The sequence below is a fragment of the Eschrichtius robustus genome, chromosome 16 (genome assembly GCF_028021215.1).
Source record: "Eschrichtius robustus isolate mEscRob2 chromosome 16, mEscRob2.pri, whole genome shotgun sequence".
Classification (NCBI taxonomy): Eukaryota; Metazoa; Chordata; class Mammalia; order Artiodactyla; family Eschrichtiidae; genus Eschrichtius; species Eschrichtius robustus.
This window is the reverse complement of record NC_090839.1, coordinates 29,111,132-29,125,587: the sequence shown is the minus strand read 5'-3', so window position 1 is coordinate 29,125,587 and position 14,456 is coordinate 29,111,132. Positions and strand designations below refer to the sequence as shown.

General features: G+C 45.3%; 1 protein-coding gene across 1 annotated transcript in view; it reads left to right on the top strand.

Annotated features, from left to right (window-relative positions):
- Positions 1 to 14,410, top strand: part of SIRPB2 (signal regulatory protein beta 2) — a 40,093-nt gene extending 25,683 nt beyond the window's left edge. The window contains 6 exon segments of the mRNA XM_068524745.1: positions 4,419 to 4,784; positions 5,859 to 6,200; positions 6,749 to 6,814; positions 7,885 to 8,056; positions 8,252 to 8,405; positions 14,279 to 14,410. Coding sequence (XP_068380846.1) covers positions 4,419 to 4,784; positions 5,859 to 6,200; positions 6,749 to 6,814; positions 7,885 to 8,056; positions 8,252 to 8,405; positions 14,279 to 14,410 — 1,232 coding nt within the window.
- Positions 14,411 to 14,456: the final 46 nt, after the last annotated feature.

Here is a 14,456-nt window from a genome sequence, read left to right as displayed (position 1 = left end):
TGTGACTCATCTTTTCCACTCCTCCTCCTCCCCAGGCATCAGCTTATCTTCTTCCCATCACTATACAGTAGTTTGCATTTTCTAGAACTTTATACAACATACAGTATATACTCCTGTTTGCCTGGCTTCTTTTACTCATCGTAATTATTCTGAGATTCATTCATATTGTTGCACATATCAATAGTCATTTCTTTTCATTTCTAGCTACTGTATGGATAAACCACAGTTTTTTTTTTTCACTAACCTATTGACAGACATTTGGGTTGTTCACAGTTTGGGGCTACTACAAATAAAGCATCTATGAACATTCATATAAAAGTCTTTGTGTGGACATATGATTTCATTTCTCTTGGGAAAATACCTAAGAATAAAATGACTGGATCATATGGTAGGTGATTGTTTAACTTTTTAAGACACTGCCAAAGTGTTTTCCAAAGTGGTTGTACCACTTTACATTTTCATCATCAATGTAGGAGGATAACATTTCCCCCACATCCTTGCCAACACTTGGTATGGTCAGCCTTTTCAATTTTAGTCGTTCTAAAAGCTGTGTAGTGATATCTGATTGTAGTTTTAATTTGCGTTTCCCTAATGTGTAATGAAGTTGAATATCTTTCACGTGCATTTTTTTTGATGAGGGTCTGTTCAACTCCCATTTTTAAATTGTGTTTCTTATTATTGAGTTTTGAGAATTCTTTGTATATTCTGGTTGCAAACCTTTTATCAGATGTATGCTTTGCAAAGATTTGCTCCTACTCTGTGGCTTGTCTTTTCTTCTTTCACAAGTGTCTTTTGAACTCCTTTTAAGAGTTCTTAATTTTTATTTATCAATTTGTTTTTAATCGATCAAGATTTTGGTGTTGTATCTAAATATATGGTAGAATTCACCAGTGAAGCTATCTGGACTTGGAGTTTTCTTTGTGGGAAGATTTTTAAAACAAATTAAATGTTTTAAATAGATAGAAACATCTATTTATCTCTTCTTGAGGTAGCTTTGGTAGTTTGTGATTTTCAAGAAATTTGTTTGTGTTGTCAAGTATATATAGCCATGAAACTTGTTAATAACAATGCCTAATTATCCTTGTAATATCTGTAAAATCTGTACTGGTGTCACTTCTCTCATTCCTGATACCTATCTATGGCTCTCACATTCTCTCTCTCTTTCTCTTTCTCTCACTCTCCTTCTCTCCTTGTTCAGAAGGGCTAGAGATGTATTAGTTTTAATGATCTTCTCAAAGATTTTATTCTTGTTGATTTTCTCTATTGTTTTTGGTTTTCTACTTCATTGATTTTCACTCAGATCTTTGTGGTTTCCTTTCTTTTATTTACTTTTGATTTAATTTGCTCTTTTTTTCTATTTTTTTTTTTTTTTTTTAATAATGGGAAGAGGCTTTTTTTTTTCCCCCCCTTTTGGGTTTATTTATTTATTTATTTATTTATTTATTTATTTATGGCTGTATTGGGTCTTCGTTTCTGTGCGAGGGCTTTCTCTAGTTGCGGCAAGTGGGGGCCACTCTTCATCGCTGTGCGCGGGCCTCTCATTATCGCGGCCTCTCTTGTTGTGGAGCACAGGCTCCAGATGCGCAGGCTCAGTAATTGTGGCTCACGGGCCTAGTTGCTCCGCGGCATGTGGGATCTTCCCAGACCAGGGCTCGAACCCGTGTCCCCTGCATTGGCAGGCGGATTCTCAACCACTGCGCCACCAGGGAAGCCCTCTTTTTTTCTATTTTAAGATGAAACTATGGTCATTCATTTAAGTTTTTTCTTCTTTCCTAAATAAGCATTTAATGCTAAAATATCCACCAGCTTAAGCAGCATGCCACAAATTTTAATGTTGTGTTTTCGTTTTCATTCAGCTCAAAATACTTCCTAATTTCCCTTTTATTTTGTCTTTGACTCGTGTGTTATTTAGTTTTCAAACATCTGCAGTTTTCCAGGCATCTGTCTGTTACTGATTCTACTAATTTAATTCCACTGTGGTCAAAGTTCATGCTTTTCATGACTTGAATTCTTTTAAATTTATTGAGACTTTTTTATGACTCAGAACTCTGAGTCATAAAAAAGAGCATATCTGATATGCTCTATCTTTGTAAATGTTCCTTGTACAATTGAAAGTAACTGTATATCCTGCTATTTGGGGATATAATTTTCTGTAAATATCAATTAGACTAAGTTGTTGATAGTATTTTTAAATCTTCTGTATTCTTTCAGATTTTCTGCCTGCTTGTTCTATCAACTATTGAAATAAGGATATTGAAATCTCAGACTGTAACTGTGGATTTGTCTGTTTCTCCCTGCAGTTCTGTTGGTTTTTGCTTCATATACTCTCAAGTTCTGTTATTAGGTGCATAAATGTTTGGGGGTTTTATGTCTTCTTGATTATTTTACCCCTTTATCATTATCAAATGGCATTCTTTATTCCTGGAGATATTTTTTGCTCCAAAATCTACTTTATCTGATATTAATATAGCCACTCCAGCTTTTGATTAGTGTTAGTATGATATATCTTTTTCCATCATTCTTCTTTTAACATATTTGCACCTTTATATTTAAAGTGGAGTTCTTGTAGGCAACATGTAGTTGGATATTACTTTTTTGTCCAATCTGACAATCTCTAACTTTTACTGGGAACATTTAGACCATTTACATTTAAAGTAATTTTTGATATGATTAGGTCTAAATCTATTACTTTCCTATTTGTTCTACTTGTTCTTTGTTCTCTTTTTCCTCTTTTTCTGTTTTCATTTGGTAATTTAATATTTTTATAATGCTATTTTCTCTCCTTTATTTGCTTATTAGCTATAACTTTATTTTGAAGTTTAGTGGTTGTTTTAGGGTTTATAATATACCTCTTTAATTTATCAACATCTACCTTAAGTGATAGCATACCATTTCACATATAGTATAAGAACCTTATGATGGTATACTAACATTCTCCCCACACCAGCCTTTATTCTATTATTGCCTTAACCTTACTTACACATGCATTATAAGCCTCACAATAGAACGTTACTATATTTTATTATTTTGGGACCTTGCTTTCTAGATTTGCTAGGTGGGACCAGAGCACTTCTCTCTAGGTAGAGTACTCCCTTCTGTGTAGTCTACCCATTGCCCTGTCGATCATGAGGTTTTCCAGTTTTACAGGTGGGAGCAGGCATTATTCTCAGCCCTGTGCTGAGTGATGGGCACAGTTTAGCACATTCATGTGAGGAAACTACCTGAGGCCAGGGGAAGAACCACTAGAAAGAATTAGAGAGAACAAGGTCTGACTGACTCAAATAGTGGTATTTGGGGTGGGTGTTTGCTGAACTTCCTGGAACTAAGGACAAACAAAATTCCTAGGATTGAATGTGGGGTGTCACTTGGTCACAGCTGTGAGGCAGTTCTTAGTGGCTAATGGCACATGCCTAGCTGAAGATGGGGGGAAATGAATTTAGAATTCCACAACCCTTCCCCAGATCCTGTTAGAAGGGAATGTTTGCTTCACTCTACTCCCCGACCTCACTCCTAACTGAGAAACACCGCAATACAAACTTAAGTCTTGGAATGAAACCAAGTTATTCCCAAGGCCTGATGGAAGCACAAATGAAGGGAAACTCGGGGCACAAAGCTGATGACCTTGTAGTGAGCAGAATCTGAGGCAGTTGATCTGAGTCCAAATCCTGGCCATGACACCTACTGAATGCATGGTTCCCCTCAGGTTTCTGCACCTCTCTGAGCATTAGTTTTCTCTCAGAAATGGAGAACCTCACAGAGCTCTTGGAGGGAGTACCTGAGTTGCTGTTCATAACCCAGGTGTAGAAGAACTTCCATGGGAGGGCTTGGCCTTCCTTCTCTGTGCCCAGTCTCAAGCCAAACTCAATAGTTCAACCTATCTTCTTCTTATAAGGTCACCATTTATATCGGGTTAGGACCCACCTATGTGACCTAATTTTAACTTAATCACCTATTTAAAGACCCTATCTCCAAATGGAATCTCATTCTGAGGTACTGGGAGTTAGGACTTCAGTATAGGAATTTGTGGGGGAGGCAAAATTCAGCCCAGTTAGCAGTAATCCTGGGAAAGCTACCTAACTCTTTCTGGGTTCTCAATGTCTTCTATTGTAAGATGGGGATGATGCTGCCAACCTCTAAGGAGTGTTGGAGGAATAAATGAGATAATACATGCATTGCCTGGCACATGGTGAGCACTCAAGTGCCATCTATTACTCATAAGTAATCCATTTAATAGCCCTGCTCTCTCTCTCTCTCCAGCCAGCTGCCTCATCTCCTCTTTTACTTCCCTCTCCAACAACATGCCTCAAGTGTCCTAAGCAACTGTTCTTGACCAGCTGATGGCTGGTTTATGTTAAGTTTGCCTCTTAGGGCTCCAAGTCCCTCCAGCCCAGCACAAGGCCTTTCTTCCTCTGTTGCAGGAGCTTCTGAGCAGAGCAAGGGGGGTAAGTGGCAGGTGCTGCAGCCTGAGGGCCCCATGCTGGTGGCAGAAGGTGAGACACTCCTGCTGAGGTGTACAGTAGTCGGCTCCTGCACTGATGACATGATAAAATGGGTCAAGGTGAGCAACCAGGACCAGCAGGAAATTTATAACTTCAAACATGGCTTCTTCCCCGGGGTGATGCCCATGATCCAGAAGACACTGGAACCACTTAATTGTGATTATTCCATCTATATCCACAATGTCACCACGAAACATGCTGGAACCTACCGCTGTGTGAGGCTTGATGGCTTGAGTGAGCACTCAGGAAAGAAGCTGGATGAGGGCACCTCCGTGCTTGTGAAGAGTGAGTATCAAGTCCTGCAGGTCATAGCATTCTGCTCTGATCTATCTCCCTGCATCAGTCACCTTTATCCACAATCATGCTGCACACACAAAATCTCAGTGGCATATAACAATTAGTATGTCTCACTCACACATTTACAGGCAGCTGGGGTGGTTCTGTTCTACATGTCTCATTCCAGGGCCCAGACTGGCCAGAGTACATATTTCTCATGGAGATGGCAGAAGCACAAGAGGGCAAGTCCCAACACCCTAAGCACATTTCAAGCTTCTACTCATATATGTCTGCTAACAGCCCATTGGCTAAAGCAAGTCACATGGCTAAGGTCAAAGTTAAGAGACAAGGAAGTGTACCTGACCACCATGAATTCACAGCAAGAGTATGGATGTGCCACATTATCAGAGGAGAGTCAAGAACTGGGGCTGATCATTTAATCCCCAAGTAACCAGTCATACTATCTATAGGTCCACCACTGGTAACCTGGACACCCAAATCCTGGGTCTGTCATTCAGTAGAAATGTGTTCTTAAATTAGTCACTTCGGCTCTATCTCTTTCAATTGCTTAACTTGCAAAATAGGCAACATAATTCCTACTTCAAGGGATATTCAGGTGATGAAATAGAAGAATTGATGTTTGTGAAACCCCCGTAAACCGTTGACATGGAGGGTATCCATGTACGTGTGTTGGGGTGGGGGGGGGGTTCATTTTAACTTAATGCAAGCATTTCAGGAAGTCTTCTCTGACTCCTTCCAAGCTTCTCTTAGTCCTGCAGTCCTCTGGGTTTCCAACCTCAGGGGGATTTTCTGGACCATCTCCACCTCCAGACTGAGAACTTCTCCAAGGCTGGACATTTGTGAGACTTAGCAAGCTTCCTTTTCCCCAATCCTAACATCAGCACATAGTAGGTACTGAGAATTCCTTTACTGAGTGAATCAATTAGTGAATAACAAGGGAATGGGGGAGGGAGTGACTGAGTGAAGAAAACAGGGGAAGGAAAGGGAGGGTAGATATGAGGGAGGAAATGATTGGACTGTGGAGGGAGAGAGGGAACAACAAAGTCCTCTCTTTGGCTGCAGGAGCTGGGGACCCAGAGCCAGACCTCTGGATCATCCAACCCCAGGAGTTGGTGTTGGCAACCACTGGAGACACTGTCTTCCTAAACTGCACGGTGCTTGGAGATGGTCCCCCTGGACCCATCAGGTGGTTTCGGGGAGCTGGTCTGAGCCGGGAGGCCATTTACAACTTTAGAGGCATCTCCTACCCCAATGTGACAGCAGTCCAGGCCTCCAACAATGATTTCAGCATTCTTCTGCATGGCATCTCCACTGAGTATGCAGGCACTTACTACTGTGTAAAGTTTCAGAGGAAACCCAACAGGCAATACCTATCTGGACAGGGCACCAGGCTGAGAGTCAAAGGTGAGACAGGTGGTTTAGGAGATGTTGGGGGAGAGGGGGAAGTGGTCCACAAGGAAAATTTCATCATGTCCCAAACAAGCTAGCTCTTCTTAGCCTCAAGGCCTTTACATAAGCTATTCCCTCTGCCTGGAATGCTTTCTCCTTTTCTACAGAGAACTTCTACTCATCCTTCAAGGCCCAGCACAAATAGCCCCTCCTCTGTGAAATCTTCTCCTTCTCCCAGGCAGAGTTAATTTATCCCCATTCTGGGCTCCACAGAACTTTTTATAGACTGTTAATGATTCAACAAACATCTACTGCATGCCCGTTGACTACTCTACACTGTACTAGGCGCTGCAGACACTGCAATGAAGAGAGCATTGTCCCTACCCCAGAGAGGCTCATGCAGGTCTAACTAGTCCTTCATAGTTACAGGGCTTGAATTCTAGCCCCCATCCCAGGCAGAAACTGGCAGACTCATCTCAGGGACCCCAGCTCCTAACACAGGGACTCAAGAAGTGGAGTGACAGAAAGAAAGAGGAGTGTGAGACCATTTCTCTCCCTTGCAGCAAAGCACACTTCTCTCCAAGTGTCAGAATTCACCAATGAACGTGCAGCCAAGGTATTTCCATCAGGTGAGTGTACCTATCTCCAGTGGCGTTAACCAGGCTCCCACAGGTAAGTGGGGCCAGAGATGGCTTGGCCATGGGAAGGGTGCAGTCCCAGACTTCTAGGGCCCTTCTGTCACTAAGACAATTCCCAGGACTCCATCTCAGCTGCAGAACCAGAACCCAGAGAACCACATTAACGCTCAATCAAAGGAAGGACTTTCTAACAGTTAGTGCTAACTGTGCAGTGGGCAGTCTTGCTTACGAGGTGGTGAGCTCCCCGTGATTCAGAGCAAGGCTGCACTATGAAGCTGTGCATAACAGTGCTGAAGAACATGGCTTTGTAGCCAGGCTTCCTGGATTGAGCCCCTTTCTAGCTGTGGGATTATGGACAGGTTGCCTTACTCCTTGAATCTCTGGTGCCCTGCTCTGTGATCTAGGGGGAAGAAGGGAGATAAGAAACAGAGAACCTACCTCGTGGGGTTATGTACAGATCCAATGGGGCCACATGTGTCAAGTGTCCAGAACTGTGCCTTTCACATCACCTCAAGGTACACTCAAGGGCACTTGATAACTGAGGTGAACTTGGAATAGAGGTGACCAGGTTAGCGTCCCTGATGCTCAGCCCTGTTCCTGCCATTCTTGGGAGCCAAACCACTTGGTCCCATCACTACTTTGACACATGTAGACCTGAGCAAATCACTTCCCCACTCTGGATCTGTCTCCTCATCTATGCAAGCTGGATTGCTATCCTACCTTGCAAGATTAGTTTGAGGATTATATAAGGCAATTAGGAAGTGCTTAGCTCAGGGCCTGGGACAGAGGAGCTGAGCAGTCTATAATGAAAGCAATTTTCTATTGTTATCAGAGGTCAGAGATGCTGTCAAGATGATTAAAGGTACAGGTAGGATATTGGGCAAAGGCTCTTTGAGCCTGGGACAGGGGGATGGGAGGTCTTTGATCTCTTCCAGGGTAAAAAGGATGAGGCCCCAGAGGTTATACAGAAGCTTGACCCAACTTCACCATAGAGGCACTGAGGTGTGGGCTGTTGGGGTCTCAGCTGGGGTCCTTCCTGAGCTTTCCTCTGTGTCCCCCAGGCCTCCTGTCTGTGCTCACTCTTGCGGTCCTGGGGCTGAAAGCAGTGACCTTGGCTGCACTCCTGCTGGCCCTGGCTGCCCACCGGAGGAACCCTTGACAAGAAGATGTCAAAAATTCAGGCCCAGCAGAGCTGTGCTCATCTTGGCATGGGGCATGGGGTATGGATGACTGGTCAGCCCTAGAGTGGGTCCTCTAAGAGAGGGCCAGGGACTCCCCAATCATTCCTCTGCCTCCAATTCCAGCCTCCAGTTGCCCTCAGGCCTCATGACGAACTCCAGATTCCCTACACCCGATTTCCTTTCACCTGGCGAAATTCCCCATTTGGCACTGGGCTCCCCTCTGATTTGCCTTCCTCTCTCTTCTCAGCCTGTTCAAGCCCTCCTTGTCCTTCAAGGCCTTGCCCAGGTCTCTCCTCGAGGCCCTTGTTCCTGCTGCAGCCCCTTCTGGAAGGCTTGCCCCCTTACTCCCCACTCCACATTTTCTCTTCCTTCAAGATGCAACTCAGAGTCCTTCCCAGAAGGTTTCCCTGAGTGTCTCTGAGCCCAACCAGACCACCTGTGCCCCTCCATCTACGTCCTTCCTTCCTCCTTTCCTGCCTTCTTTCCTTCTCCACTGTGGCCGGCTTGGGTGGCTGTAACAGTTAGAATGCAGGTTTGGCAACTTTAACAAAACTCTTAAATAACAGTGGCTCAGATCAGAAGAAAGTTGGTTTCTCTAGTAATATTCCAGTATAAACCGGCCAGGCAATTCGGGACTCCCTGGTATTGAGACCCAGGATTCCTTGATCTTGTTGTTATCAGGTCCATATCCCAGGCAGAAAGACCAGGGAAAGAAGTAGTGAAGGGGAGAATGACACTTCCCTTCAAGGTCACAGCTGGGAATTTGTCCACTTCACCTCTAATTGTCTGGAATGTGGTCACATGGTCACACCTAGCTGCAAGGAAGGCTAGGAAATGTAGTCTTTATTCTAGCAAGGTGTGCCCAGCTAAAATCTGTCACTAGAGAATCAGAGAGTAAACATCAGTAGATAACCAGTGATCTCCACCTCTGTAGCATAGAGACGGTTTCTTACTTGTTCCGTGGGACACCTGAATTCAATTCCCAGATGAAATGGCATCTCTTTATACCTCCACCTCCACTAGGGCAGCATAATGGAGGGCAGTAGTTCTCAAGAAGAGAATACTTTGCCCCCCAGGGGGTATGTGGCAACGTCTAGAGACATTTTTGATTGTCACAACTTGGGGGGTACTATTGTCATCTAGTGGGTAGAGGTCAGGGATGCTGCTAACTATCCTATAATGCACAGGGCAGACCCCACAGCTGAGAGTTATGTGGCCCAGAGTATCAGTAGTACCGAAGTTGAGAAGCCCTGGTGTAGGGGAAAGCATGCATTCCCTGGAGTCAGACATGCCCGATTTCTAATCCTGAAGCCCCCACTCCCTCCCTGTCCACCATTAGTAACAAATTGCACCTCTTGGAACATCGAGGACAATCACGTGGGCTCTCTGCACTGTATAAGAAGCAATTCAATTCAACGTCGACTGAGGGCTTACTATGTGCTATGTGCTCTGTGTACACTCAGTGCATGCAAACTCCCTTTCCTCTTTCCACACAAACATTTATTAGCACCTATTAGGTGGGGAAGTGGATTAGTCTGGATGTTTTTCATCATAACAAACAGAAAAGCAGCTGGAATAACACTAAGTCTAAGGGGCCATTAATTTAGTCTGAGTGTTTTGTGCCAGTTTCAGCATATCGATAACCAGTGTTGTGGTTGGACTGGCCCTTGTGGTTGGTATTACGAGTGCAAGATGCCCTTCAGTGATACCCATCAGGGAACTTTGAAGAAACAGAGGCTTATCACTTTACAAGACCTGGAAATTACATAGCATTCCTGGGGCCACACAGCGAGGTCACAGGGAAAGAGAAGGAGAGAGAAAGAGAGAGAGAGACAGCACCTGGGGCTCTGTTTTATTGGGGGTGATGATTTTGTGGGCTCACTCTTTATTGGTAAAGTTAAAACTTAAGAGTGGGAATTTAAAGCCCAGGAAGAGGACAAAGAAAAACAAAACTGGTAGTTCAAATGATCAGTTACTGAAAACAAACAAGATCTCTAAAACAAAGGAACCTCAGTAGGGGAAGATGGCCTGACTCTTTATCTACCCCTGTGGCTGGCAATGTTTTTATTCAAGATAAACACATTGAAGGGGATGCCTCTTTGAAATGGATGCCTCAGCAATCAAAACTTAAATCAGATAATCGCGTTACAAAAAAGGAAAAAGAAACACGTGTCAAGGTTTACACTGCACTGAGAATTGAATAAATCATTGAATTACCAGATATCGAGAAGAAAGGGTAGATATAATAAATTGAATAATGTCTCCCACAAAAGATATCCAAGTCTTAATCCTTGGAACCTGTTAATGTTACCTCATACGGCAAAAAGGACTTTGCAGATGTGACTAAAGATCTATAAAAGGAGCAGTGGTCCTGAATTATTCAGGTGGGCCCTAAATGCAATCACAAGTGTCCTGATGAGAGAGAGACAGAGGGAGATTCCACCCAGAAGAGGCGAAGGAAACAATGTGACCACAAAGGCAGAGATGGGAGTGATGCGGCCACAAGCTAAACAATGCTGGCAGCCACAAGAAGCTGGAAGAAGCAAGGAGCAGATTCTCCCCAGTGTCTCCGGAGGGAGCATGGCTCCCTAACACCTTGATTGCAGCCCAGTGATACTGATTTCATACTCTGGCCTCCAGAAATAGGAGAGAATACATTTCTGTTGTTTTATGCCGTCAGATTTGTGGTAATGTGTTACAGCAGCCATGGGAAACTAATAGCATGGAACGGGGCCTCTGAAATAACTGGAGGTGGTTGCCTTCTCTGCCCCTGAAAATCTCCTCACCTGACAGCGTCCTGCATAGTCTGGCCCCTGCAACACACCCCCCATCTTATCTCCCACCACCACCCTTTAAACTGACTCCACTCTGGCACCCACGTGGGCCTTGGCCACACACATTCCCTAATTCAGCCAAGTCTCTACACAACTGTTTCTTTCAAGAAGCCTCCCGAGATCACCCCCTCCACCACGACATCTTCCTCCTTCTCATTTCCCATTTGCAGCTTAAGTTTTCTTCTCAGCACTTACCGCTACGTGTAAATGTGAGTGCGTGTGTATTTATTTCCTTGATGATTATTAGTTGTCCCCACTAGAACTTGAGCTCACTGAGGGCAGGAACCTAACTTTTCACTATTGTAGCCCCTTACATTCCCTCGTAAAAAGTAGCTGAAGGCTGACAACATGCCACGCAGGTGATGGAGGGTGGAACTAGAGAGTGGGACCGGGGTAAGGCCAGGATGGGAACAAAGGTGTGGATGAAATTGGAGGGGGCTGGGATGAAACTTGGGGAGGAAGTGGGCTTTGAAGGGTGGGGGAGCATGTAGTACTGGGAGTGGTGTTATGGGAGAAAGGGGTGGGGCTGTGTGGGTCAGGAGCGGGTGGTGGTGGATCTTCAAGGTTGGGGGGAGCCTGGAGCTGGTAGTGGTTGTGGGACTTGGGGGTGGAGGCGGGGTGGGGGGGGTGAGGTGGGCGGGGGGAGGGGCTGGAGGTAGGAAGGTGGCGGGGCCTTCAGCACCACCCCCCACCCAGTTTTGTTAAGGACATTTAGATAAATGTTATGAAAATGTAGTTTCAACTTCACACCCTCACATTCCCTTCTAATCAAATTGTGGCCCTAAATACCTCCAGTCAGATCATCTGGAGCTGCATCCAGAAACCAACCATGGAAGCACAGTCCTAGAGGCCAGAGAGAGACAGGGGTGGTGTAGTGGTTGGGAACACAAGGCTCATATCTGAGATGCCTGGATTCAAACTCATTTAGGAATCTAGGGTTCCCCATTTATAAAATGGAAATGATAATAGAACTCACTTCATAGAGTTGTCATGAGGATGAGTAAGTTAGTGTATTTAAGGTTCTTTTAAGAGTGTCTGGGACATAGTAAGTGTTTAATAAACATTAGCTATCAGGTAGTGTTACACGGGAAGGATACCCAGAGGCCTCTGGAGGAGGGGCCGGGGATGCCCTGGCATAAGAAAGGGTTTTCCCAGGGGCACAAAAGTGAAGAGGGGCGACAGCTGGAATCAGGGACTCAAATACCAGTTGAGGAGCTGGATCATGGGGAGCCGATCACCTCCAGACCTTTAAGCTGGGGCAAGTCATCAATCAGTTTCCAGGGCGGAAAGACCTTGCTTGTAGCTGACTGAGCATGAGCGTAGTGTAGAGTGAGCCCCCAGGCTCTTGGACTTTCTGGGAAGTTGGAGGGCATCTGGGGTGGACACAGCGATGAAGGGGGAAGGAACTGGGAACCAGGGCTGGTGCTGGATGCCCTGCAATGGAAAGGAGATAGTCGCACCACAAAAAAACGGTCCTTCCTCCCACACATCCCGCCAGGACCTAGTGCAGCTGAAAACCTGCTTTTAATAAAGTGAACCTAGACCCTAATTCATTTAACATATAAACTTAAAAGTATTTTTTTGCACAGTTTTGATATATACCAAATTTCCCAGGAATGCAACTGCTGTGTCCGTCAAGGGAAGACCGAACTTTGTATTGTTCATAATCCTACTGAGGCGCTTTTTTTAACCATTTTGAAAACTTACATCACCCACAGCAGCACACTAACAACATTTTAATCAACGATAATACAGCCCTGTACATAGAGGCCAGCATCTAACTGCTTCATTTTGCTTTGTACTGTTCTTATACCTGAGGATTGAAATACAGATCATTTTATTCCAATTACTATCCTTTCTTTTCTCCAGTTAGGGCATGATATTGGTTTTCTCAGTGCATGTAGGTCAGTTTTATTATCTCTGGATTCCATTTAAGGCAGTAAAGGGATGATACAAAATGTTTGTTATGAAAATGGGTCTGAGAAGGCTGTGAACACTGGGCTGGCCCACCTCCAACCTCCCACCTTGTATCATGTAGGCCCTGAGGCCCAGAGGCCCAGAGAGGGCAAGAGGCCTGCTCTCATCACCCAGCTTGTCCAGCAAGAGCCCAGCCCACAACAATAGTGAACACTAAAGGCAGTGGCTCTGTAGCCACCTCACTTCGAGACTGTATGTTTGTCGGTCTCTCATTTTTCCTAGCCACAAAGGCATCTGTTTTATGGAAAATGAAAATTTTTATTTATTGAAATTAGGTCATATCCCACAGTCAGCTCAATACTCCTTGGGGGTCCAGGAACCTGCCCAGCATCCTTGTCCTCAGATTTTGATCCCTGTATTTCTCACCTGGATATGCAAACGCACAAAGTTTCATTTATTCGCTCCTTTATTAATTCAGCAAAGAGTCAGTAAGTGATTGTTTAATGTCAGTGACTGCAGGTCACGGGAGATGAAATGACAGCTAACGTTTGCTGGGGCCTCACTAAGTATCAAACATTGCTCTCAGCCGTGCACATTGAATCCTCACACATCCCTCTGAAGTAGGAAATGTGAGGCGCTCCACTTTACACAGCAGGAAATTGAAGCTTAGAGAGAGAATCTGCCCAGGATCACACAAGCAGTAACAGCTGAGCTTCAACCCCAGGCTGAGTCCAGAGCTTGTGCTCTTAAGCCACATTGTGCTGGAAACCATTGTGCTGGAGACCCTGCTGTTCACAGGGATCGTGGCCCTTGGGGAGGGCAGACATTTAACATGGCACCAGAGGGCATACACTGGGGACTGTCTGACAGAGCCTGGGGATGTAGAAGGGCCTCCTTGAGGAGGGGACACCTAAACTGAGACCAGAAGGCTGAGCAAGAGCAGACCAGGGGAAGAGGAAGAGAAGAGCATTTCAGGCAGGGTGGTGAGAGGCAAGAGGGCAAAGAAGCTGAGGACCTCTAAGACGGGATTGTGTCTGAGAGACCTGAAGAAAGTGAGGGAGCACCTTGCCCACCAGAGAGTGAAAGGCGTTCCAGGCAAAGGGAGCACAAAGGCTCTGATGCAAATACGCATCTGGCACCTTCAAGGAACAGCAAGAAAGGAAGTGTGCCTGGAGCAGAGGAAATACTGAGAAGCCCAGGAGATGAGATGGAGAGCTGGCACATCTCACAGGAGTCTTGCAGGCCCTGAGATGTTTTTTAAGCAGATTGAGATGGGGAGCCACGGAAGGGTTGGGAGACAAGAGTGACTTGTTCAAGGCTCTCTAATGTGAACAACAAGAAGGCAGGGACTTTGTTTTGCTCGCTGCTGATCCCCAGCCGTGGGAAGAGCAACGGGCCCTTGATTCCACTCAGTAAATATTTGAACAAGTAAGTGAATGAACGACTGAATAAATTAATGAAATGGGAAACGACTCAATGAGTAATTGTGAAACTGACTCCTTTCGGGATCTTTCATCCCACAGGTACACAGCGGAAGACCCGCCCCTCCTCTCCTCCTCCCCGCGCTCCCACCCCCGCCGTTAGGTTGCGGGTCCACGCTACGGCCGCCAGAGGGCGCGGAGCGGCGGAGTTCTCGCACGGAAGGCTTTGCGTGAGGCACCGCATGGGGCGGGGCCTGCGGGCGGGCGCCGCTCAGCTGGA